This window comes from Salvelinus sp. IW2-2015, linkage group LG7, assembly GCF_002910315.2.
Source record: "Salvelinus sp. IW2-2015 linkage group LG7, ASM291031v2, whole genome shotgun sequence".
NCBI classification, from domain to species: Eukaryota; Metazoa; Chordata; class Actinopteri; order Salmoniformes; family Salmonidae; genus Salvelinus; species Salvelinus sp. IW2-2015.
Window position 1 is genome coordinate 11,980,178 of NC_036847.1, and position 27,886 is coordinate 12,008,063.

General features: G+C 42.0%; 1 protein-coding gene across 4 annotated transcripts in view; it reads right to left on the reverse strand.

The window, feature by feature from the left end:
• Window positions 1–1,744: 1,744 nt before the first annotated feature.
• The window catches only part of LOC111966400 (TOX high mobility group box family member 2), a 118,504-nt gene continuing 92,362 nt past the window's right edge, over window positions 1,745–27,886 (reverse strand). For all 4 annotated transcript variants that reach the window (XM_070444425.1, XM_070444426.1, XM_023991004.2 and 1 more), the window contains 5 exons: window positions 11,332–11,559; window positions 6,034–6,114; window positions 4,148–4,519; window positions 3,640–3,776; window positions 1,745–3,215 (listed from right to left, as the gene is read on the reverse strand). In XM_070444425.1, coding sequence (XP_070300526.1) covers window positions 3,173–3,215; window positions 3,640–3,776; window positions 4,148–4,519; window positions 6,034–6,114; window positions 11,332–11,559 — 861 coding nt within the window. In that variant the 3' untranslated portion in view covers window positions 1,745–3,172. The remainder of the gene's footprint in view (window positions 3,216–3,639; window positions 3,777–4,147; window positions 4,520–6,033; window positions 6,115–11,331; window positions 11,560–27,886) is intronic.

Sequence of the window (27,886 nt, forward strand, 5' to 3'; positions counted from 1 at the left end):
TATAAAAAAAAAGATCAGTCTTATCACAACCATTGTGTCCAATGTGTGTACATCAGAGTGTGTGCAAGACTTCACAACCATAAAGGGCAATGGGTTCTATAACAAATTTTTAGCCAGATCCTAGTTGGTATGTCAAATTTTATGTTCCCACCTTTGATGGGTAAAAATATCCTCTGTGTACAACGTAAAACACCAAATAATGYATGCAGAGCAGAATTAGGCCGATACGGCTAATTATCTAAATCCAGAAAAGAGCTGTTAAATTCTACAACCACCTAAAAGGAAGCAATTCCCAAACCTTCCATAACAAAGCCATTACCTACAGAGAGATGAACCTGGAGAAGWGTCCCCTAAGCAAGCTGGTCCTGGGGCTCTCTTCAAAAACACAAACAGACCCCACAGAGCCCCAGGACAGCAACACAATTAGACCCAACCAAWACAAAAATATAATTGCTTGACATATTGGAAACAATTAACAAAAAAACTGAGCAAACTAGAATGCTATTTGGCCCTAAACAGAGAGTACACAGTGACAGAATACCTGACTACTGTGACTGACCCATATTTAAGGAACACGTTGACTATGTACAGACTCAGTGAGCATAGCCTTGCTATTGAGAAAGGCTGCCGTAGGCAGACCTGTCTCTCAAGAGAAGACATGCTATGTGCACACTGCCCACACAAAATGAGGTGGAAACAGAGCTGCACTTCCTAACCTCCTGCCAAATGTATGACCATATTAGAGACATATATTTCCCTCAGATTACACAGAACCACAAAGAATTCAAAAACAAACCCAATTTTGATAAACTCCCATATCTAATGGGTGAAATACCACAGTGTGCCATTCACAGCAGCAATATTTGTGACCTGTTGCCACAAGAAAAGGGAAACCAATGAAGAACAAACACCATACAACCCATATTTATGTTGATTTATTTTCCCTTTTGTACTTKAACTATTTGGACATAATATGACATTTGAGATGTCTTTATTGTTTTGGAATTTTTGTGAGTGTAATGTTCACTATACATTTTTTTAGGTGTTATTGTTTAAAAACATGTCCAAAGCTAACACTAGAGGGCACTATATTATCATGTTTTACGTTATAATGTTTCGTGTGTGTCTGATGAGAGGGAGAGAGAGAGAGAAGAGAGAGAGACAGAGAGGCGAGAGAGAGGAGGAGAGAGAGAAGAGAGAAGGAGAGAGAGAGAGAGAGAGAGAGAGAGAGAGACGAGAAGAGAAGGAAAGACGAGAGAGAGACGAGAGAGAGAGCACAGAGAGAGGAGAGAGAGAGAGAGAGAGGTTGGATAGATTAAATGTATTTTCTAACTCTAATCCATCTGTGAAATTCATAAGTGTTTTTTATATTTTCAGCTAGGCCTAGCAGTACCATGCGCACTGCATCAACTCTTATAGTCTTCTCATCTTCATAGTCTAACCTGATGAAAATGARAACATGCTAAGTGAACAAAGACATCTACATTGGTTCAGACAACTAGCAGCTAAATAACTGATATGTGCACATAACAAAACATACAAGATTGGTATAAGTTTCCACCATTGTAAAATCCTCACGAGAAAGTGTGCAAATGCACACATCTCAGAAGGGCGAAAAATTTGGCCTATCACGTGAGGCTGCCAAGCCTTGAGAGGAACTAGCCTTTCACTCGCTAGCCTCACCATGTAAATGTGATAAACCTAATAAGAACATGTAAATATAAGCAGAGGCAAACAGTTTATTTTCCACTTATTTTTTTTTATTACACACAAAAGAAAACAAAAGAAGCATTGCAACACAGAATTAACCAAATGCTGACAAAAAGTCAATGCACCAGCAAGAAGTGATGTACAAATAATAATTATTCAAATTACCATGGAATTTAATAATAATAATAATAATGCACCCTGATGAAAAACAAGCCAAAACTTTACTTCATATCATTCATAAATAGATTAGAAATCTGTCAACCGAATTAAATAGCATTACTATATTGTGAAACCATGTTCTTCAACTAAAGGAAATGGGTTCTCTCATCGCTGTCTTTACAAATAAAATAAGTACTTTTGGCAGGTTTGTGCGCAAATGAAATATCTACCTGGCAACCATACCATAGAAACTTAAATTGTGCTACAGTGAAAAACTAAAAGGTTTTAAGAATTAAATGCATTTTTTTTTCTCACAACAAATCATAAAGATAAAATCAACACAATTCTAAAACACCTAATGAAACTAGTCAAAAACTTTAAAACCCACTGTTATGTTTTTATCTTTAGTAACATTTCACATTTAGCAAGTGGTGTTGGGGATTGGGGGGGGGGGCATGGTCCGCTGGACCAGGAGAGGTTTAAACTAAGGGAGAGGTTTCACCTTTGACCTCTTCAGTCCAGTAACATCCTGAGGCCAGTGTAACGGGTGTCCAAAATGGCTCCCTATTCCTCATCTAGTGCACTACTTTTGACTAGAGTAGTGCCCTAGATAGGGAATAGGGTACCATTTCAGACACAGACACTCTCTCTCAGAGAGCCCCCAATAACAACTGGGGAACTGAATCATTTGCAGTCTTTGTATTTCTCTCTTCATTAGAGGAGTTAGCCTGGTCCCAGATCTGTTTGTGCTGTCTTGCCAACTTATATGGCCAATGTCACCATTGGAGTTGCAAAGACAGCACAAACAGATCTGGGATCAGATTTAGTGTGTATTCCCTCACTGAATCCAGGCCGCACAAAAATCACATAACCAGACAAAATAATGTAAAAAGCAAGGGGACTGCGGTTAGATACACACATCTGGGTATAGGGGGCCAGGTTCCATCTTGGTAGATATTTACAATCACTCTGAGAAAAGAAAAACGGGACACTTGTGTTTCTCCCCTCCAGACCTACAACGACCCCTTTGTCAAAACAAAGACAGACATTTTTTGGGGGGGTTTGTGTATAGTATGTTGATGTGAGCTTAAAGCTCAACCCCCCACAAAATGGAACGTTCATGGAAAAAATAAGCAAGGCTCCTGTCCAGTCTAAGTGCTTGGCAAAAAGGTGAAGTAGTAGCAGTCTTTGGGATTTTAAAAATCCTTCAGAAAAAAACAAGCCGGAGGAAAAAGATACATTGACGTTGTTAATGAATGTTGGAAAACTCCCTGGAGTCTTGACTTTTGGAGGTCCACCAGCTTCAAGTGAGGTAGAGAGGCTTGTCCCGAACTCCCATGCCACTGCTGATGAACAGAACAAAGAGAAGATGCTGTCAAAACAGGCAAATGTTGGTCCAGAAACGAATGCATTGAATGGCAGTCTTAAAACTATTTCTTCAATTCTGTATYATTTATTTGGTGGCAAAGTAGTTGTGTGTTACTAGCATAGCAGTGGAAGTGAATGAACAGTGACGTTGCATGATCTTGTGCTGGAAGAATGCATGCATGCTCAAATGCCTACATTCCATATAACAATGTGTACTAAGTCAAACAAAGGGAAACTTCATTGGATGTCACACTTTCTCACGGTGTAGGGAAAAGTGTTATTTCACTACTACCGCTTTTGAATAAACAGTACGACTCAGCCTCAAGCCTCACTCATCTGGCAAAGCACTGTTGATAAAACTGTTCCTCGTCCCAGTATACTAGGTTATCACAACGTGATCACCTGCAGTGGTTGGGCCCACAGTCCCGGTTGCAGTACTCGGCATCCCAGTCGGGCTTCTGTCCATGCCCTGGGTTGGGCGCCCCAGGAGACTGAGACCCACCCACACTGTTCTGGTAGTCCTGAATGTGAGAGAACCCCTGTAGCAGAAGGGGAAACAGAAGGGTGCTCTCTTAAAAACCACTACCATTTCAAATGTTCCAATGTGGTTGGAGTGCCCAATAGGAAGAGGTTCACATCCACTGCAGGCAATGGGGTAATGCTCAATTTACTTTAAGTTGGRGAGTAAGTGGACACTGGCTTCATTTCGAATTGATCCCTAACCCTGGTGCAGATCTAGGATCAGAATGGATACCATGGTCTTTAAGGTTTTTCCTATTATTAATAATAGTCCAATCACCCGGTGTTATGAGATCCTTAAAGCAAACATTATATCAGTGCTCTATCACCTATTTCAAATGTTTCCACAACACTACAGGACTGAACACTAAACAACAGAGATAGGACTAACCTGTTGGCTGAGAGGAGGTGAGTGCAGAGACCCCTGGAGCCCCATTGAGTGCGACTGGACCTGCTGCATGCGCAGAGAGCTCTGGTGCAGGGCGAGCTGGGAGGGGTGAAGGGGCGGGCTGATCTGGAAGGGGGAGGGGGGAGAGGTACTCATGCTGGGCGGCAGCATCTGGGATTGGCTGAGGGTCCGGGTCAGGGCATGGCGGGGCGGCCCGGCGAAGCTCTGCAGGTCCGACAGGGGGAAGGAGCCGGGGCCCAGACCGTAGGGGGAGGAGGGCTGCGGAGGCATGCTGTACAAGGGCTGCTTGGGGGGCAGCATGTGGGAGGGCTGGCTGCTTTGGGCACTTTTTGGTTCGAYGGGGTCGTCGTAGGTCTGGAGGGGAGAAACAAAAGAAATAGGAAGTAGCAAGAGTTAGAGAAAGCACAAATAGTTATATGTGTAAATGTGTAAAAATGTCATGATTTCATATACTGTTGGAGAGTGGACTCTCCCCCTAAAACTCATCTCTCATCTATGGAATAAATTAGTCAAACACATTCATTAAACTCTTCCTATTATCTTTGACTACAATGGCCACAGCAGAAAGAGACGAGTTTACAAGCCTTAGCCCCAGTCAGTGTTATTCAGGATTGTATTCATTAGGGCACAACATAGTAAAACATTTTAACATTTTGCGTGATGCAAAATGTAAACCAATGTTTCTTATTGGACAAGTTCAGATAGTACCTCCCCTATTTTGGCCTGTTTGCTTCTGTGTCGTACCCTAATGAATGCAACCCAGAACTGCTAGGTCATGTATCATGCGACTTATAGGCTCCTTATGTATATCRTGGGTGAATCATTCAGAGCAGGTGCAGCCCTCGTCTTGCCCCCGCCCCCCAACCCACACCCAACCCAGACCCTATGATGAGCTGTCAGATTGCTTATCTGCACCTATCAGTGTTGATTACAGGGGTAATGGAGCCCATTTGTATGAATTGTGCCACCATATAATGATCAGTGGACACCATGACAGTTGGATGGGAATAGAGAGGGCGTACACACACACACACACACAGAGAGGGAAATGAGACTGTGTGCCAGGAGAACAAATGGAATGACAAAAGGAATCTCCCAGACGCTACATTGTGGCCTGTTAACGCGACACGGCACTAAACAATGCAATTCCACCATTCCTTCCTTCCTTCCTATCCATGTTGCTGCACAGGAGATAGGGCGCCATTACTCATAGGCAAAAAGGAGAAAGCCATAAATCTAAATTAGCAGTGAGGTGTCACGCGGAGAAAATGCAACAAAAACCCAATTATGTGTAGTATTGAATTGGATGCACATTCTTGTATAAGCAGTGAAACAGAAGACATGATGGATGCATCAATAACAAGAATAAACCATTAGTTCCATTCATGTGTCTTGTATGAACAGGCATAGCTCAGCTGTGGAGAAACATAGGACTATGTCTGGACAGACCAGACAGAATTAACATTTCATGTAACGACAGACAAAGATATTGGCTCAATGAAATACTGTGTACATATAGGGCATACATACATACATACATACATACATACATACATACATACATACTGTATACACAGGGCATATATACAGTATGCTTCGCAAGCACTAAAATCACTAAACTCCCTTTCTAACAAAGCTTAATAGCTTCATATCTTTTTGTGCATAAGGGAGAGAATAGTATGACCTTCCTCTATCAGAACAACTGTCCCAACCCCCAACCTATGGAAATAAGGTATTGTCCCTATGGTATACAGTATTGTTGCAACACCCCACCTCCACTCTTCTTTAGCCCCTCCCCCACCATTAGCCAAGATTTTCCATCCAATCCATCATCACTCTAAGCAAGCCTGGTGTGTCATAAGTGTTACCTTGGAAACCAGACTCGCTCTGTACGTGGCAAGGGCTTTCAGGTACTCTTTCTTGGCCGCCTCGGTTCTCCTCTTGTACGCCTGGAAATCAAAGAAGAAGGAAAATGAGAAGAGGTCTACACAGACATACAAACACACTCACAAATGTTTCCCTTTCCATACATCATTTCAAGAGGTCTTCCTCCACAGTCATTTAGCAGACGCTCTTATCCAAAGCAATTAGGGTTAAGTGCCTTRCTCAAGGGAACAGMCAGATTTTTCACCCTGTCGGCTCAGGGATTTGAACCAACGATCTTTCAGTTAYGGGCCTAACGCTCTTAACCGYGAGGCTACCTGCCGCCCACACATCGTTTATATAGAAGAAAAATTAACACTCGAACTCTCCATAATTTTAGCGCTACAACAGACATTGCATCATGTGAATTCTAAATGTGGCCAATGCTTTCGTGCTCCAATCAAGTGCATCAGTTATGTTTAAAATCCTATTGTGTGTATGTGTGTGTTTGTGTGTGCGCGTACGTGTTGTGTGCACCCACGTGCGTGCACATGCGTGCCTGTGTGTGTACATTTTTGTGTGCGTGCGTGCATGCACATGCGTGCATGTTGGTCTGTGTGTATGTTGAGGGGGGTTGTAAATAACAAGCCCAGTAAGCCCCAGGAGAGAAGAGTTGTGGGGTAGATGGCACCATTGGTAGGTAAACCACCACAATCATTGGAAAACAAACTGAACGATCTACGATTAAGACTATCCCAGCAACGATACATTAAAACCTGTAATATATTATGTTTYACCGAGACATGGCTAAACGACRACAYGGATAATATAGAACTGGCTGGCTTCTCAGTGCATTGGCAGGACAGAGCAGCTACGTCTGGTAAAACGAGGGGAGGGGGTGTGTGTTTATTTGTCAATAACTGCTGGTGCAGTCTAATATTAAAGAAGTCTCGAGGTATTGCTCGCCTGAGGTAGAATACCTCACGATAAGCTGTAGACCACACTATCTACCAAGAGTGTTCTCATCTATATTATTCGTAGACGTCTATTTACCACCACAAACCGATGCTGGCACTAAGACCACACTCAACGAGCTGCATAAGGCCATAAGCAAACAAGAAAACGCTCATCCAGAGGCGGTGCTCCTAGTGACCGGGGAATTTAATGCAGGCAAACTTAAATCCGTTTTACCTAATTTCTACCAGCATGTCACATGTGCAACCAGAGGGGAAAAAAACTCTAAACCACCTTTACTCCACATACGGAGACGCATACAAAGCTCTCCCTCGCCCTCCATTTGGCAAATCTGACCATAATTCTATCTCCTGATTCTTACAAGCAAAAACTAAAGCAGGAAGTACCAGTTACTTGCTCAATATGGAAGTGGTCAGATGACGCGGATGCTACACTACAGGACTATTTTGCTAGCACAGACTGKAATATGTTCTGGGATTCATCCAATGGCATTGAGGAGTATACCACCTCAGTCACTGGCTTCATCAATAAGTGCATTGACGACATCGTCCCCACAGTAACCATACATACATATCCCAACCAGAAGCCATATCCCAACCAGAAGCCATATCCCAACCAGAAGCCAGAGCTGCTGCTTTCCAGGAGCGGGACACCAACCCGGACACTTATAAGAAATCCCGCTATACCCTCAGACGAACCATCAAACAGGCAAAGTGTCAATACAGAACTAAGATTGAATTCCACTACACCGGCTCTGACGCTCGTCGGATGTTGCAGGGCTTGAAAACTATAATGGACTTCAAAGGGAAACACAGAGCTGCCCAGTGACGTGAGCCTACTAAATGAGCTAAATGCCTTTTATGCTCGCTTCGAGGCAAGCAACACTGAGGCATGCATGAGAGCACCAGCTGTTCCGGGYGACTGTGTGATCCCCCTCTCTGTAGCCGATGTGAGCAAGACCTTTAACAGTCTCCATATGAAGTGCATTCGGAAAGTATTCAGACCCCTTGACTTTTTCCACATTTTGTTTTGTTACAGCCTTATTCTAAAATGGATTAAATAGTTTCCCCCCATCATCAATTTACACATAATACCCCATAATTACAAAGCAAAAACAGTTTATATTTTTATTGAGGAAATGCATAAAAAAAAAAAAAAATGGAAATATCAAATTTACATAAGTATTCAGACCCTTTACTCAGTACTTTGTTGAAGYACCTTTGGCAGCGATAACAGCCTCAAGTCTTCTTGGGTATGACTCTACAAGCTTGACACACCTGTATTTGGGGAGTTGCTCCCATTCTTCTCTACAGATCCTCTCAAGCTATGTCAGGTTGGATGGGGAGCGTTGCTGAACAGCTATTTTCAGGTCTCTCCAGAGATGTTCGATCAGGCTCAAGTCCAGGCTCGGATGTTCGGATGACATTCAGACACTTGTCCCGAGACAAATCCTGCTCTGTCTTGGCTGTGTGCTTAGGGTCGTTCTCCTGTTGGAAGGTGAAACTTTGCCTTGTGTCTGAGGTCCTGAGCTCTCTGGAGCAGGTTTTCATCAAGGATCTTTCTGTACTTTAATCCGTTCAGCTTTCACTTGATCCTGACTAGTCTCCCAGTCCCTGCAGCTGAAAAACATCCCMACAGCATGCCGCTGCCACCACCATGCCTCACCGTTGGGATGGTGTCAGGTTTCCTCCAGATGTGACGCTTGGCATTCAGGCCAAAGAGTTCAATMTTGGTTTCATCAGACCAGAKAATCTTGTTTCTCATGGTCTGAGAGTCTTTAGGTGCCTTTTGGCAAACTCCAAGYGGGCAGTCATGTGCCTTTTACTGAGGAGTGGCTTCCGTCTGGCCACTCTACCATAAAGGCCTGATTGGTGGAATGCTGCAGAGATGGTTGTCTATCTGGAAGGTTCTCCCATCTCCACAGAGGAACTCTGGAGCTCTGTCAGAGTGATCATTGGGTKCTTGGTCACCTCCCTGACCAAGGCCCTTCTTCCCCAGTTGCTCAGTTTAGCYAGGCGACCAGCTCTAGGAAGAGTCTTGATGGTTTCAAAGTTCTTCCATTTAAGAATGATGGAGGCCACAGTGTTATTGGGGACCTTCAATGCKGCAGACACTTTTTGGTACCCTTCCCCAGAWCTGTGCCTCGACACAATTCTGTCTCGGTGCTCTTGGGACAATTCCTTTGACCTCATGGCTTGGTTTTTGCTCTGACATGAACTGTATACTGTACTTCCATTCATTTTTTTCAACTAGTAACGGGGGACCTTCAGACAAGTCTTGTGAGGCCTGTGGGCATCCTAGAGCAAAACAACTRCATCTCCGTGTTTGTGAGAGTCTCACCTTTTCACAGAGGGTTATATTAGATTGTAGCCCAAACTGTTCGGATGTTACAGACAGGAGTTGGCAGATCGACTGTACCAACTTCAGACGAGTTCCAAGACGCTTGTGGGGGTTGTAGCAAAACGGAGAATACCATCGTGTTAGTGAGAGTCTCATCTTTCCATAGAAGGGTCATAATAGTTTGTAGGCCAATTTTGTGAGAAGACCAAWTTTCGGGATGTCTCATGGTCTGACAAACATTGCTCTAGCTCTGTCACCTTTCACCASAGATGCGGAAGTGTGACATYGGTGGATGTGGTGGATTGAGACGCATCCAATGCCAAAAGACAGATCTCTCAGATCTCTCTTAAACTGACAGATTTTTATGTGACTTTTGAATRACTACCTAATCTCTGTACTCCACACACAATTTTCTGTAAGGAATTTCAAACACAGATTCAACCACAAAGACCCTGGAGGTTTTCCAATGCCTCGCAAAGAAGGGACCTATTGGCAGATAAAATACATTTWAAAAAAGCAGACATTGAATATCCCTTTGAGCAAGGTGAAGATATTAATTACACAACATTGTAATTACTCCACAATACTAACCTATATGACAGATCGAAAAGAAGGAAGCCTGTACATAATAAAATAATTCCAATACATGCATCCTGTTTGCAATAAGGCACTAAAGTAAAACTGCAGTAAAAAATWATTTAACTTTATGTCCTGAATACATGTTTGRGGCRAATCCAACACAAAACATCACTGAGTACCACTCTTCATATTTTCAAGCATGGCGGTGGGATGCATCATGTTTTGTGTATGCTTGTCATCGGCAAGGAACAGGGTGTTTTTTGGATAAAAAGAAACAGAATAGAGCTAAGCACAGGCAAAATCCTAGAGGATCCGTATGCTTTCCAACAAACTCTGGTAGACAAATTCATCTTTCAGGAGACAATAACCTAAAACACAAGGCAAAATATACTCAGGAGTTGCTTACCAAGATGACATTGAATGTTCCTGAGTGGCCTAGTTACAGTTTTGACTTAAATCGGCTTGAAAGCTATGGTAAGACTTGAAAATGTCCCCCATCCCTCCSATCTTTGTATCCTACATAATAAAATGTAACTTCAACTGCTTTCAATTGAAAATCCAGATGACAACTGCTGTGGGTGTCGCTTCAGGCAACTTAGTTAGTACCTTRCCCTAAAATACAATACAGGGGAAATGTAATATTCCATTCTAGATTAGAACTTGTCACGKTTWTYTTCCATAGGTGAAGGAGAGGACCAAAATGCAGCGCGGCTAGTGTTCAACATGTTTAATWRRMSRAWWAAACRGTAACACTAATACAAGTAACAAAATAACAAATGTGAAAACCGAGACAGACCTATCTGGTGCAGACAAAACACAGAGACAGGAAACAATCACCCACAAAATCCCAACACAAAACAAGCCTCCTATATATGATTCTCAATCAGGGACAACGATTGACAGCTGCCTCTGATTGAGAACCATATTAGGCTGGACACAGAAACAGACAAACTAGACACACAACATAGAATTCCCACCCAGYTCACGTCCTGACCAACACTAAACAAGCAAAACACATAAGAACTCTGGTCAGGACGTTACAGAACTCACATGATAGGCTCTACTCTATATCAGCTGCTGCCAGGACAGTTAGAAAGAGGTACACCATTGCAGTGGGTGTTTTGTCTGTCAAAAACAGGTTTGTCTGTAAAATGTCTAACTTAATTTGACTACATCAATTTAATGTTCAACTGTTGCTGCTACACATGGAGGCTCTTCTTGTGTTTCCTCTTTGGCTCAAATAATTTTTTTATAAATAAAATAATTTTAATCAGAGTCAAGGAACYGGGGATAAACAGACTGATTTTCTTTAGAAAAGAGCAGAACTAGCTCATTAAGGTGAGTTCTATCTGCTAGTCCACTGGCTCCATCTGCTGGGAACTCAGCAATGTGTGTATGTGCGTGTGTACCTGTTTCTGCTCCTCCCCCAGGCTGTCCCACATGGAGGCCACGATCTTGGACACATCCCCGAACGTGGCGTTGGGGTTGGAGCCCTTGATGGCCGCCTGGGTGTCCCTGAAGAAGAGGGCGTAGGCTGACACGGGCTTCGACGGCTCGTTGGGGTCCTTTTTCTTCTTCTTCTTCTGCGGTTTGGGCTTGGGCTTCGTCATCTCCGAGGAGGGCCGCTTCTCCCCTATCTGGAAGGGCGAGAGGAAAGGAGAAGGGAGGGAAAGAGGCAGAGAGAGGATTGTAAGCAACGACTGACATTAAAGTCCCAACAAATGCTGATCTCAATAAAATGGTTTATAGTGGTTCCGCCTATTCTACTTCCATGGTTAGTCATTCTAAAATGATAACAGATAACTGTGGAAGCTGAGATGTAGATGGTACCTTAATCTTTTGTTTTCTAGGTAAATGGTAGGGAAGGGGGCCTGTCATTGTAAAAGCCCTGTATCGAAAGAAACAGAACTTGAACCAATCTTCTCACAATGGTATCCCCAACAAGACAGTGGAAAGACAGGTCAGATATTTCCTTGTAGGGAAAACCCTCGACAAGGAAGGAGAGCAACACTGTTGTATTAATCACAAATACGACATCGATGGAACAGGACTGCTCGGGCGGTACCCTTCACAAACAAGAGTACACAAAGAACAAATTAGAGGAGGGTTCTGAGAAACCAAGAGCCCCTTCTTCTGAGAAGAGAAAGAAAACAAATCAGTTACTGAGGACGAGGGTGAATGGCGGCTGACATTTTTGGACACCATCACCTGAGTCTATCTACCTCCCCCAGAGTACGGTTACATTTAAGGACACGACCTGAGGTAGAGAGACTGGGCAGAGCGCCATGGTCTGAAGGAGAGAGGAGGACACTAGGTAAAACCTTATCACAACTAAATGTGGTTTTATACTACTCATTCACACTATATGCTTGACTCTGCATTTGTTTTAAATGTTTTGTTTCTGGGTGAGGAGAGAGGATAAGCGAGTCAATTGAAAGCTTGGGATGGTTAGGTGGCCATGAAATGATTGCCAGATGAGTGACAGATGAGAATATCGAAAGGATTTGAGCAGACGAATTCCAAACTGCAGCTCTAAATAGTAATTTGCAGGAAAAATAAGACCACATGACACCTTCTTGTAAGAGCTAACCGCTTGGTTCATTAAGAATAATCATAAACAGCCATCATAATATATTTTACACAGTAAAGTACAGCTTTCTCCTATATTCGACATTGACGTCTATCAAATGTTTATGAAGACATTAGTCACCTGGCACATAAAGCTTCGAAGAAGTCAAATCCAGGTCAACTTAGCCTCGGTGTGATTCTTTATGGAAATTGCATTCCTCCTGATGTGAGCAGAGCCCATCAACCAAAACATCAGGTGGAGAGAGGCTGTAGCTAATGGAGGACGGAAAGGAGAAGTGACTGCGGCTTGATGTGCCATTAAGAGTCCTGGTGACCATAAAGAAAAATAATCACATTTGATAGCCTACATAATTACCAAATATATAATGATCATCTATGATTGTGTGGAATGAAAGATGCATGCATTCTTAATATAAGGCTGAACCCATGACTCAAGTGACCATTTTAAGGGCTTTTTTCAGGTAGTGTAGTCACCGTCATATAAGACTATACAATCTATTTATCTCCAAATGTCATGTTTATGTTACCATTGTGTTAGATTTGACAAAATACAACTACTTTGAAAATGTTCTGTGAAAAAAAACATTGATCCATACTGCTCTAGTATTAACAGGCAATCAGGGACACAAACCATGTGAAATAATTCTGAATGATCACTTGACTAGCAACTATCAAATGGCAACTCTAGGATGTTGAAAGCATTCCCATTTCATACAATCATCATTCCTTTTAACTGCGCTTTCTAAACAGAAATGATTGCCTTTGAAATGGCATTGTTTAAGAAACCATTTGAAACAATATCTTCCACACAGCATGAAATTAGCTAATCAGAATCGGAGACTCGCAAACGCTTGGGTATAAAAAAGGGTCACTTGAATATAACTTTGGATGTGATGTGGATGCGGAAATTAATGAAGATACCCCATTCAAAGTGAAAATGCACTCATGCCTGCTCGCTCGCGTCTCGTCTTCTGCTCTCTCTCTCTCTCTCTCTCTGCTCTCTCTCTCTCTCTCTCTCTCTCTCTCTCTCTCTCTCTCTCTCTCTCTCTCTCTCTCGTCTCTCTCTCTCCTCTCTCTCTCTCTCTCTCTCTTCTTTCTTCTCTCTCTCTCTCTCTCTCTTCTCTCTCTCTCTGCTCTCTCTCTGTCTCTCCTCTCTCTCTCTCTCTCTCTCCTCTCTCTCTCTCCTCTCTCTCTCTCTCTCTCTCTCTCTCTCTCTCTCTCTCTCTCTCTCTCTGGTTAAGATAGTATACATTTTTTTTCTCCATGAGTGTGTGGTTTCAGAAAAGTAAAAAAACTTCCACTTTTATGCAATTAGGCAAAAAAAGCTTTGAAATGACATCTGTTCCCCTCTGCCTTTGATGTGAAAGCTGAATAAATTGGACTAGAGGTAATGAAATGACAAACAGAAAAGCAAAATCATTTCCAGGAAAAATCATTTATATTTATAAATGGCAAAGCACAGCAACCCGTCAGAGAAAAATAAAGAAGGAAATTCTCTCATTGCACCATTTTCTCTCTGTATACAGTATGATAGTTGGCTACACTAGACAGAGAAGAAACAAAACTTCAATGGAACATCAACTCAGATGGAATAGAATACTGATGAAATGGAACGGATGAATATCATTTGTAAAGCTGGGTAGCCTATACGGTCAAGTGTCAATGCCGTTGTACAGTAAAAGAAGCTTACTGATGGCATAAAGCAAGATGGTCGTTCAAATTAACTGAACCTGCAGTTATAATATGTGCAGTCTTGTTTACAGATCAAAATAGAAATGGCCACTCTCCAACCACTACACCACACAGTCACCAACTGCTGATTGCACTATACTATAAACATATAACAAAATTGTACATAGATGGTAAATAGATTTTCAGTTCGCAAGTCTAGGCCTGGATTTGAAAGTGTCAGCTCTATGGCCATACAATCAGCATTGCTGTTGTCAGAAATGTGGAGAGGAAGAGAGGGGAAGAGGATGAAGGGGAGGGGGGAGGGGTTGCTGTAATTCTGCATGGACAGCACTGTGCAGAGAAGACGAGATTAGATTTGACAGCCTGATACCTGCGTCACTGTCAAAACTGGAGAGAGGGGGACGGAGAGAGAGAGGGAGTGGTTGTTTAATCAAAGGACCCAGCACATACKTATATTTACACATCAAATGAAAAGCAAAATGGAACCCAGAAAGGGTAAGGTTATCTCTAAAACGTCTCCCAAGGGCTGTGTATCACTTTCAAATGGGTGGGAATGTGTACAGTGCCTTCAGAAAGTACATATTCATACCCCTTGACTTATTCCACATTTTGCTGTGTTACAGTCTGACTTCAAAATKTATATAATAAAATAAAATTCTCACACAATACTCCACAACGCAAATTTATTGAAAATGAAATACATAAATATCTAATTTCAATAAGTATTCACACCTCTGAGTCAATACTTTGTAGAAGAACCTTTGGCAGCGATTACAGCTGTGAGTCTTTCTGGGTAAGTCTCTAAGTGCTTTCCACACCTGGATTGTGCAACTTTTACACATGAATCTTTTCAAAATTCTTCAAGCTCTGTCCAATCGGTTGTTGATCATCGCGAGACAACCATTTTCAGGTCTTGCCATTAGATTCCAAGTAGATTTATGTCAAAACTGTAACTCGGCCACTCAGGAACATTCACTGTCTTCTTGGTAAGCAACTCCAGCGTAAATTTAGCCTTGTGTTTTAGGTTATTATCCTGCTGAAAGGTGAATTCATCTCCCTGTGTCTGGTGGAAAGCAGACTGAACCAGGTTTTCATCCAGACTTTTGYCTGTGCTTAGCTCCTTTCCAATAATTTTTTATCCTGAAAAACTCCCTGGGCCATAACAATTACAAGCATACCCAAAACATGATGCAGCCACCACTATGCTTGAAAATATGGAGAGTGGTACTCAGTAATGTGTTAAATTGGATTTGCCCCAAACCTAACATGTTGTATTCAGGACAAAAWGTTAATTGCTTTGCCACATTTTTTTGTAGTATTACTTTAGTGCCTTGTTTGCAAACAGGATGCATGTTTTGCAATATGTTATCACTGTGTCAACTAGGTTATTATTGTGGAGTAATGTCAYGCCCTGACCTGAGATATCTMTGTTTTCTTTATATTTTGGTTAGGTCAGGGTGTGACTAGGGTGGATACGCTAGTTTTTGTATTGTCTAGGRGTTTTGTATTGTCTAGGGGTTTTGTATTGTCTAGGGTTTTGTATGTCTAGGGTTTTGTAGGTCTAGGTATTTGTATGTTTATGGTGGCCTGATATGGTTCCCAATCAGAGGCAGCTGTTTGTCGTTGTCTCTGATTGGGGATCATATTTAGGTAGTCATTTCCCTTTGGTGTTGGTGGGTTCTTATTCTATGTTTAGTTGCCTGTCTGCACTATTCATATAGCTTCACGTTTCGTTCGTTTTGTTAGTTTGTTCAGTGTTCTTTCTTTAATAAAAKAAAAATGTACGCATACCGCGCTGCACCTTGGTCCGATCTTTATGACGAACGTGACAAGTAACGACAATATTGTTGATCCATCCTCAGTTTTCTACTATCACAGCCATTAAACTCTGTCACTGTTATAAAGTCAAGTCAAATCAAATCAAATTTTATTTGTCACATGCGCTGAATACAACAGGTGTAGACCTTACAGTGAAATGCTTACTTACAAGCCCTTAACCAACAATGCAGTTAAGAAAATACCTAAAAAAAAGTATGATATAAGAAAAACAAATAATTAAAGAACAGCAGTAAATAACAATATATACAGGGGGTACCGGTTCAGAGTCAATGTGTCAATGTGCGGGGGGACCGGTGTCGAGATAATTGAGGTAATTATGTACACGCAGGTAGGGTTATTAAAGTGGCTTTGAAATAGTCTGGGTAGCCATTTGACTAGCTGTTCAGGAGTCGTATGGCTTGGGGGTAGAAGCTGTTTAGAAGCCTCTTGGACCTAGACCTGGCACTCCGGTACTGCTTGCCGTGCGGTAGCAGAGAGAACAGTCTATGACTAGGTTGTCTAATTTTTAGGGCCTTCCTCTGACACCGCCTGGTATAGAGGTCCTGGATGGCAGGAAGCTTGGCCCCAGTGATGTACTGGGCCGTACACACTACCCTCTGTAGTGCCTTGCGGTCGGGGGCCGAGCAGTTGCCATACCAGGCAGTGATGCAACCTGTCAGGATGCTCTCGATGGTGCAGCTGTAAAACCTTTTGAGGATCTGAGAACCCATGCCAAATCTTTTCAGTCTCCTGAGGGGGAATAGGTTTTGTCGTGCCCTCTTCACGACTGTCTTGATGTGCTTGGACCATGTTAGTTTGTTGGTGATGTGGACACCAATGAACTTGAAGCTCTCAACCTGCTCCAGCACAGCCCCATCGATGAGAATGGGGGCATGCTCGGTCCTCCTTTTCCTATAGTCCACAATCATCTCCTTTGTCTTGATGACGTTGAGGGAGAGGTTGTTGTCATTGCACCACAGTATAGGCTGTCTCATCGTTGTCAGTGATCAGGCCTACCATTGTTGTGTCATCAGCAAACTTAATGATGGTGTTGGAGTAGTGCCTGGCCGTGCAGTCATGAGTGAATAGGGAGTACAGGAGGGGACTGAGCATGCATCCATGAGGGGCCCCCGTGTTGAGGATCAGCGTGGCGCATGTGTTGTTACTAACCCTTACCATCTGGAGGCGGCCCGAAGTCCAGAATCCAGTTGCAGAGGGAGGTGTTAAGTCCCAGGGTCCTTAGCTTAGTGATGAGCTTTGAGGGCACTGTGGTGTTGAATGCTGAGCTGTAGTCAATGAATAGCATTCTCACATAAGTGTTCCTTTTGTCCAGGTGGGAAAGGGCAGTGTGGAGTGCAATAGAGATTGCATCATCTGTGGAGCTGATGYGGTATGCAAATTGGAGTGGGTCTCGGGTTTCTGGGATAATGGTGTTGATGTGAGCCATGACCAGCCTTTCAAACTATTTCATGGCTACAGACGTGAGTGCTATGCGTCAGTAGTCATTTAGGAAGGTTACCTTAGTGTTCTTGGGCACAGGGACTATGGTGGTCTGCTTGAAACATGTTGGTATTACAGATTCAGACAGGGAGAGGTTGAAAATGTCAGTGATGACTGTTCGCCAGCTGGTCAGCTCATGCTCAGAGTACACGTCCTGGTAATCCGTCTGTTGACCTGTTTAAAGGTCTTACTCACATCGGCTGCAGAGAGCGTGATCACACAGTCATCTGGACCAGCTGATGCTCTCATGCATGTTTCAGTGTTACTTGCATCGAAGCAAGCGTAGAAGTTACTTAGCTCGTCTGGTAGGCTCGTGTCTCTGGGCAGCTCTCGGTTGTGCTTTCCTTTGTAGTCTGTAATAGTTTGCAAGCCCTGCCAAATCCAACGAGCGTCGAAGCCGGTGTAGTACGATTCAATCTTAGTCCTGTATTGACACTTTGACTGTTTGATGGTTCGTAGGAGGGCATAGCGGGATTTCTTATAAGCTTCCTGGTTAGAGTCCCGCTCCTTGAAAGCGGCAGCTCTAGCCTTTAGCTCGGGCTGAATGTTGCCTGTAATCCATGGCTTCTGGTTGGGGTATGTACGTAGAGTCACTGTGGGGACGACGTCCTCGATGCACTTATTGATAAAGCCAGCGACTGATGTGGTGTACTCCTCAATGCCATCAGAAGAATCCCGGAACATATTCTAGTCTGTGCTWGCAAAACAGTCCTGTAGTTTAGCATCTGCTTCATCTGACCACTTTTTTATAGACCGAGTCACTGGTGCTTCATGCTTTAATTTTTGCTTGTAAGCAGGAATCAGGAGGATAGAATTCTGGTCAGATTTTCCAAATGGAGGGCGAGGGAGAGCTTTGTATACGTCTCCGTGTGTGGAGTAAAGGTGGTCTAGAATTTGTTCCCCTCTGGTTGCACATATAACATGCTGATAGAAATTCGGTAAAATTGATTAAAGTCACCTGCCACCAGGAATGTTTGCGTCTGGATGAGCGTTTTCCTGTTTGCTTATGGAGGAATACAGCTCATTGAGTGCGGTTTTAGTGCCAACTTCGCTCTGTGGTGGTATGYAGACAGCTACGGAAAATACAGATGAAAACTCTCTAGGTAGATAGGGTGGTCTACAGYTTATCATGAGATACTCTTCCTCASGCGAGGAAAACTTTGAGACTTCCTTAGATATCATGCACCAGCTGTTGTTTACATAAATGCAATGGCCCCCGCCCCGTGTCTTACCAGAGGCTGCTGTTCTGTCCTGCCGATAGAGTGTATAACCCGCTAGCTGTATGTTCTTAATGTCGTCGTTCAGCCACGACTCATAAATGAAACATAAAATATGACCGTTTTTAATATCCCGTTGGTAGGATATACAGGCTTTCAGTTCGTCCCATTTATTTTACAGCGATTGAACGTTAGCTAGCAGAATGGAAGGCATGGGCAGATTAGCCACTTGTCGCCTGATCCTCGCAACGCACCCTGATCTTTTGCCTCRAAATCTCTGTTTCCTTCTCCGGCGAATCACGGGGATCGGGGCCTAGTCGGGTGTCTGCAGTATATCACTCGCGTCCGACTCATTGAAGAAGAACTTCTCGTCCAATTTGAGGTGAGTAATCCCAGTTCTGATGTCCAGAAGCTCTTTTCGGTCATAAGAGACGGTAGCAGCAACAATATGTACAAAAATAGCATGATTGGTTGCGAGCCGATAAGACGGCAGCCTTACCCTCCAGCTCCATCACCTTATGGTAAAATCCCTGAGTGGTTTCCTTCCTTTCCGGCAACTGAGTTAAGAAGGACGCCTGTAGCTTTGTAGTGACTGGGTGCATTGATACACCATCCAAAATGTAATTAATAATTTCACCATGAGTAGGGAGGGATATTCAATRTCAGTTTTTTTTTTACCAATAGATGCCCTTCTTTGCGAGGCATTGGAAAACCTCTCTGGTCTCTGTGGTTGAATCTGTGTTTGAAATTCACTGTTTGACTGAGGGACCTTACAGATAATTGTATGTGTGGGCTACAGAGATGAGCTAGTCATTAAAAATCATGCTAAACACTATTATTGCACACAGAGTGAGTCCATGCAACTTATATGTGACTTGTTAAGCACATTTTTACTCCTGAACTTATTTAAGCTTGCCATAACAAAGGGCTTGAATACTTATTGACTCAAGACAATTCAGCTTTTAATTTTTAATKAATTWGTTAAAATATTAAAAACATAATTCCACTTTGACTTTAGGGAGTATTGTGTGTAGGCCAGTGACACACAAGTCTACATTTGATAATTTTTTTACTCTGTAACACAACAAAATGTGGAAAAGGTCAAGGGGTATGAAMMATTTCTGAAAGCACTATACCTGTCATGGGTTTAGTGGATGCCAGGAGAACGCTACCTGCCTGAATGGATAGTTCCAACTGTAAAATTTGGTGGATGAGGAATAATGTTCTGGGGCTGTTTTCATGGGCTAGGTTAGGCCCCTTAGTTCCAGTGAAGGGAAATCTTAACGCTACAACATTCAATGACATTATAGAGGATTGTGCGTTTCCAACTTTGTGGCAACAGTTTGGGGAAGACCCTATCCTGTTTCAGCATGACAATGCCCYAGTSCATAAAACAAGGTCAATACATAAATGGTGTGGAAGAACTTGACTGGCMTGCACAGAGCCCTGACCTAAACCCCATCGAACACCTTTGGGATGAATTGGAATGCCGACTGCGAGCCAGGCTTAATCGCCCAACATCAGTGCCCRACCTCMCTAATGMTCTWGTGGCTGAATGKAAGCAAGTCCCCGCAGCAATGTTCCAACATCTAGTGRAAAGCCTTCCCAGAAGAGTGGAGGCTCTTATAGCTTATAGCAGCAAAGAGTGGACCAAATCCATATTTTTGCCCATGATTTTGGAATGAGCTCTTCGACGAGCAGGTGTCCACATACTTTTGGTCATGTAATGTAGATGGGGAAGGGGGGGCTTCAATGTATTTCGTAAGAAGATACTTTCGAGAGCWGTATTTTTGTATTCGTATTTTTAAAATACTTTTCAACATMATTTTTTAATGCGGTTCACCATTGTGTGGGCCCCTCTCATCCGGCATTGGTATCAGAAGTCTGATGGCACTATGGTGTGATAAGAGCGTCTGCTAAATGAACTAAATATAAATGTGTAAGTAAGAATAGACAATTGCAAAGCATGCTGAGTATTATTCTAATGAGCTCAGCCCCGAAACAAGGTTTTGTCTAGAAGGGATACAGCTTTTGTCAAAATTGAATTTTCGTAGCAGGTTTAAGAGAACTAGGTCACGCTGTATGTCATCTAGACATGTTCATTCTGGTTTGTTCATTTTCACATATACATTTACTGTACATTTTGGTCATTTAGCAGACACTCTTAACCAGAGTGACTTACCGTCAGTCCATTCAACTATGGTAGGTAAACARCAACATATCACAGCCATAACAAGTAAAACGTTTCTGTAACCATTACTGAGAATGTTGATGCTGTTCGGGCCGGCTACTTGCAAATGCATTTCTGTATTTTAAAATACAAAATACATGTATTTTAATTAAATACATTTCAAAATACAAGTATTGTGTAGTTTATTTTGATACATTGATCTTTATGGTATTTTGTAATTGTAGTTTGCCATTTTATTTTCAAATGTTTGCCCATCCCTGGTTATTGTACCCCCTTAGCTCCCTGGAAAATGGACTCTTCCAACAACTGACTTTTATAAGGAGTGCTTAATGCAGCTGTTGTCTATAAGCCTTTGTGGGTTTCGAAAAAGCCAAGTGGGCATGGCTTGAACTGTGGTGACTGGTTATTGGTTTTTGCTGGTTATAGATTGGCAGAGTTTTTCCTAGTCAAGTCACATGGTCATAGCCCTACCTATACCAACAAGAGACTGACGTKTATGCTTTAACTATATACCACACACATCTGGAAACTCATGTCATACTGTTCCTCTGTAAGTAAGTCTGACTGAACGTCATGACCCTGAGTATATCCAGGCATATGTGCAGAGAACCACACAAATCAAAAGGAAATACTGTTCAGCCCAAACAATTATGAAGAGGAAGTGTAAATGTATGTGGCACATGGTATTTAAGACATGATTATATTGGTTGGAAATTAATATTATAACMCAGGCTCTTTGGCTCAGGAAATTGCAACCAAGGCAGGCATTCCCCAATGGAAAACCTCAGAACTCTTGATGATTTATGGAAAAGATATTGACCACATTTTTCCTCAAACATACAGTATACAGACAAAACTTGCACACCAGACATGACATCTACAAATAACCTCCATTTAAAAGGATAACAGATTAGGTAGATAGGAACTAAACATACAAAATATGAATGATTGGTTGTGTGTGGCTCAGTTGGTAAGCCTATGGTGCTAGCAACACAAAGGTTGTGTGKTCAAATCCYGCTGTGGCACTGATATGAAAAAGTCTGCTCTCAATGTAAGTCTATATKGATAAAAGCATCTGCTAAATAGGATATATATACACATGGTTGGGTAGGTTACTTTCTAAATGTTACCTGTCCCAAATTGTAATCAGTAACTGCACTTTTGATTACCCAAACTCAGAAATGTAATTTGATTACTTTCAGTTMGTTTTGGATTACTTTCCCCTCAAGAGGCATTAGAAGAAGATAAAAAGGATCCATCAAATGCATTTGGTGTGTAACAGACTCGCTCAGGTGGAACAAACTTAAACTTCCGCCTTTTTTCAATGTTGAATTGAATGTCATTGAGAACACAGAAAGGTGTCACAATGTATTTTTTTCCCCACATACATAATTTCTGAATCTAAAAGTAATCTAAGGAGTAATTCTTTAGTTTAAAAAAAAAGTATTTGTAATCTGATTACAATATTTTTGCTGGTATTACATGTAACCAAGGATGGAAATGAAGATGGCCCGCTAGCCTGAGGCTAGAACTTTTCTAGCAAMATTTTTTCTCAACTAGCCTAATGGCTAGTGCCCAAAATCCTTAAATTCCATTCCTGCATGTAACTGATTACATTGCAACCAAGGCAGGCATCTCGCAATGTAAAACCTCAGAATTCTTGATGATTTCYGGAAAAGATACTGACATTTGTTTTTTTACATTTAATCAGTTACTCCCAAACCCTGTATATATAATTATATTATSTACAATGGCACTACTGTCAACCCTAAAGGAGACATTTCTAAAAGCCTTTGCCCAGCAGTGGACCTAACTAAGCACAAATTGCTGAACCCTCGTATTAGATAATGTGGTGAAAACAGTCCTAAGTGAAAACTAATTACATTAACACTTTGCTAACGAGCTGTTGGAGAGGCCCCTGGAGGTTGGCTCTTCATAAAGAGTGGCAAAGCATCTGCCACGCACTTCCTGACTCTGCTCACGTTCTAATTGGCCCCAGTGGGTTTCTGTAGCACAACCGTGTTATTTAGAGGTGGGGGAATTAAATGCTCATTTTCCATCCAGGTAGGCCTACAGTGGATCTGGAAAGTATTCAGACCCCTTGACTTTTYCCCTATTTTGTTACGTTACAGCCTTATTCTAAAAGGGATWTAATTACTTTTTTCCCTCATCAATCTACACACAATACCCCATAATGACAAAGTGAAAACAGGTTTTTATAAATGTTAGCAAATGTATTAAAAATAAAAAAAACAGAAATAACTTATTGACATTAGTATTCAGACCCTTTGCTATGAGACTCGAAATTGAACTCAGGTGCATCCTGTTTCCATTAACCATCATTGAGATGTTTCTACAACTTGATTGGAGTCCAGCTGTGGTAAATTCAATTAATTGGACATGATTTGGAAAGGCACACACCTGTCTGCAGGGATGTTTTTCAGCGGCAGGGACTGGGAGACTAGAAAAGATGAACGGAGCAAAGTACAGAGAGATCCTTCCAACAGGACAACGACCCTAAGCACACAGCCAAGACAACGCAGGAGTGGCTTCGGGACAAGTCTCTGAATGTCCTTGAGTGGCCSAGCCAGAGCCCGGACTTGAACCCGATCAAACATCTCTGGAGAGACCTGAAAACAGCATTGAGTCCCAAAAAGTCAAAAAACCTGAGTTGATTTGGATGATATTTATATTTTCTTTGTTTTCTATCTGACACTGTGAATGGGGCTTTGCAGACCGAGAGGCAATACAAGAAGATACAACTATTACTCAAACATGAACTATTAATCAAACACTAATGGTTTATTTCCATAGCAACAGCCTGATGGAAAGATTTACTATGTTTCTCTGTAAACATCAGACCAGCAGGAGAGATGGCCGCCAACAGAATGTCAGGCAACAGAGGCATCACAGGGCCACAACCTGTTGATATCAATCAAACTTTCATTTTCTATTGGAAAAAGAAAGGAAAAACACTTCAGAGCAATATTCTGATGCATATTGACATAGCATATCTGCCTTAACACTTTAAAGGCACAATATGTAATTTCACCAGACACTTTGTTTGGCAAATAGAGGAGTGGGGTTAGGTAACTACTCTTACAGTACCGCTGTAACTACCCTTCAATTCAAATGTAACTACTCTTAACTACACTCCATGAGATCAACATGAAGCTATGCATTGTGGTGTTTTGACTCAAATTACATTAAAAACATAAATAAACAATGGAGTACTACAACCATACATTTCAGGTTTTGACAGGGTAAGCCAGCTGTTTCCCCTGGGATATTTTTCATCAGTGGTGGCAAAGCTAGCGGGGGGAGTAGGGTGGATAAATTTTCTTAATGCCCTACTCTTGGCCGCAGAGACAATATGTTGTTATTTTAAAGCAAATTGCCTGCAATTCTACACARTATGCCATGGCTTAGGTCGTGCTCTTATGCTATCTCAGTGACTCAAACATTATAATAAAATCAATGGTGGCCCCATGCCATGCCATTTTTAAAATGAATATAGGGGAAACATTGACTAAGCTCATAATGCATTTAAAAGGTTAGATGTCTATAAGTTCATAAAGGGACGCATATTTTTTAGTGAACCATACATTCCGATAACAGTGCAAACGATGAGGTCTCCGGGTATCCCTAATCAACTTGGCTTGGCTTATGGCTGTATAGGAGCTAACTGCTTGCTACTACCTKCTGCTGCAGAAAGCCTAGCTGACTTTAGTTGCTGCCGTACCCATTAATTAAAGTCAGGGGTTATTTTCCAACTTCTTTCCGCTCCTGCGAAGAGCATCAGTGAGCTTAGTCAAAACTATAATCTCCTCCATGTGCATACCTTATGCAACATGCTCTGCCAGTACGACTGATTCCTCTTTCTCTCTGTGCCCCTCAATGAGATGGTACAGAGATGGTGTGTAAACATAACAAATGACTAATTGTCAGGAGGGGGAGGGGTGTTGTCGGCGCAACAGGCTTTGTTTGGCTGCTGACGTGCACTGTCTCATACGAAAAGACTAGATGAAAAATGTGTGTCAAATTCACTTGCAGCACAGCACCATTTATTTGGATCCCCTTCAAACACGATTTAAAGAAATAGAAAAGGAGGACAAGACAATGAGCAGCGCTCCGTGTTCAGGCCTATTATTCTCAATAAACTTCACTTATGCTTTGAAATAACATTCAATCAATTCCACAACAGAAATAAGTCAAGTAAATTGTGTAGGCCCTATTGTGTTCACGCCCCAAAGGACGACACGTGACATCGTGTAAATATTAACTTGCGGTCGTTGGCATGAAGAAMTGCTCATGCACTGAATGTGTTATGAAGTCGTCGTTATGAAGCCCTTTCAAATAAAGTGTCACTGGTTGTACAGTAGTCCTACAGTATGTATGCTACACCCTCTCTTGCTTGTAGGCCTACAGCAGCTGTGTTGAGCGAGCGCTACTGCTGGCGAAAGCAGGTAGTAAGGCCTAATCCTGCGGACTGACTGTCTAACCCAAACCCCAGTCGCTCCCTGGGTGAGAGTGATAGCTTCCCCGTGCGCGGGGCCGCGGCTGCTATTGTAGAATCACAGAGCGTTTAATTTAAACAAATGACTATAATAATGGCTTGTTGTGTGCTGGGCTTAATTAGCATTTCAAAGGAAATGGCAAGCCCCTTTTAAGTGGGCTTTGTGTYCCACTGTATGTGTGTACTGTAAGCAGGTTCCCCTCTTCAGACTAGCATGGAAAAGCAACATGTTCAGTCTGTGTAGTCTGTCAGTGCCCTTCCTACTCACTCTCTGGGGTGCGTATCAATTTGGTAAATCGCTTCCTTCCCTCAGCTCTTGATTGCTGGATACTGGTATTATAATTGTACTAGGTGTATGTTAGTTATACTAAATAGTGAGTATGCTTCTCCCTTTTGTGCTTCTTCTCTCCATGATAAAATCTTACCTTAAGAGTACTTTACTGTACTGGAACTAATATGTACTGCAACATGAAAAAGCAGAACTATTTTCATCAGGATAAAAAGTGGTTCTCCAGATTCAATTGTTTACTCTTGTACATAATCTCAGAAAGTCAGCTAATGCAATGTTACAAAAACTCTACGACCATGCTGTTTTAAATATTCATTCGTCTTAACAGTCGCCTAAGGTTATTTGAATTAGCAGCATGAATATTCATGGCTCCAATGAATGCTCATTTGTTTTTAATGTTTAATCCTTTAATACACTTCTTAATTTCTTTACTCTCATCCATGCATAAGCATCCAAAGCAAAGCTTTACTTTTGTTAAACACTTTCTTTAATAACATATTTGTTTTTATTCAAAGTGAATCATAGTGCCCTGACTATTATTGAGTTCCTGTGAAAGCGAAACAAGATGTCATATATGTTCCAGTTGAAGGCAACAGTGCAGGCAGGTCATATTTGATGTGTCTCAGGCCTGCCCAGACTGTCTGGAATGGAACTTCATTGCTAACTTCAATTCAAACAGCAGAAATCGTCCATTTTAGCCCCATATGTAATCATTATTATTCATCTTGAGGTTATGCTGTTTGAATATGACCATTCATGTTTTTAAGATCAGATACTGATTTGTATAATATGTGACTGGCTAATTCTGACCTTGTTCAACATTTGATTCACCTTCCATGTACTATGATTATGTCAATAACTGCAGCCATCGATACACTTTTTGTGTTGCTGCTTTTAAAATGGTTGTGTTGTTTTTCTCGCTGTCTATGCCCCGGTCTATGTCCTAAATGCCAAGTGATGCAATACACATTTCCTTTAACAGATTAAATTAAGTTAAGCTAACATTCAGTGAGTCTGACTAAAATGTATGCCGAAAACACACACAAACAACCACAGACAGTTTCAAAACTAACACTTTGTGTCGATCTAAAACGGGTTATAAAGAAAATCTAGAAGTACCAGTAAAACATCCCACATGATTAAAGTGATAGTTCATCCAAATGTAGGAATTGTTTATTGGTCCCTTACCCTGAACGGAGTCTATGGACAAGGAGGCAATAATCCATACTTGGRCATGTCATTTAAAACATGTAACATAGAGTACATAGACTTCCATTTAAACACATTTTCTAATAAGGATGAACTATCCCTTCAGTGTGTTATTATTGGATAGCAGCATAGTCAACMATTTTTTATATTGATAAAGCAAGTATGGCCTTAAACAGTCTGAAAATAACATTTGCTTTGCATCACAACAGTAATGCCAACTAGACACTATTCATAGTCTAACAATAACCCAAATKTAAAGTATTTAGACAACAGAGATTCCTGAATACATGCAGCCTGTGGTCTAATGACAGATGCACCCTGCCAAAAATAGTTATGTAGCTCCACATGTTTAACTAGATTGAACAAATCCCCTAATTCGGATAATGTGAGTTCTACATTAACTTGCAGATTTGACTGAGCTTTTGTGGCGGTGGGCAGTTCCCCAAACCACCCTCATTATGCTTGAAAAGAAACGTCGGCTGGCGTTCAGTTTTAATATTTAAACGTCCCGGCGTCCCCCTCGGCACTGTGCCTGTCCCCATCCTCCACTCTTATTGAGAGTGGAGGATTCCCTCCTCTTTTTCAAATAATTCCCTCCTCTTTTTCTTGCAAACATAAGCCAGACGATCCAGGCTCGGGGATCTGGTGGCCAGTCAAACATGACGCCCCCAACAGTGGCACACTGAGGAGAAAGCAACGTTGACAGTGATAGGGATTCTCCATGCAGACATAATGAGCACTCCATCAAGCTTAGAAATTAAGCATTGTTCAATGTCCCATTCAAACTTTGTGTCCATCTGCCCTTAGATAACAGAGTTTTTTGGGCAGGGGGGTCAGAACATTTCTAGAACATCACACTTTCTCCTATAACACTATCCAGCTAGCAAACACCTATCGGACCACTGATGGCTATGAGGCAGTACACCACTGTAAGCTGATATTG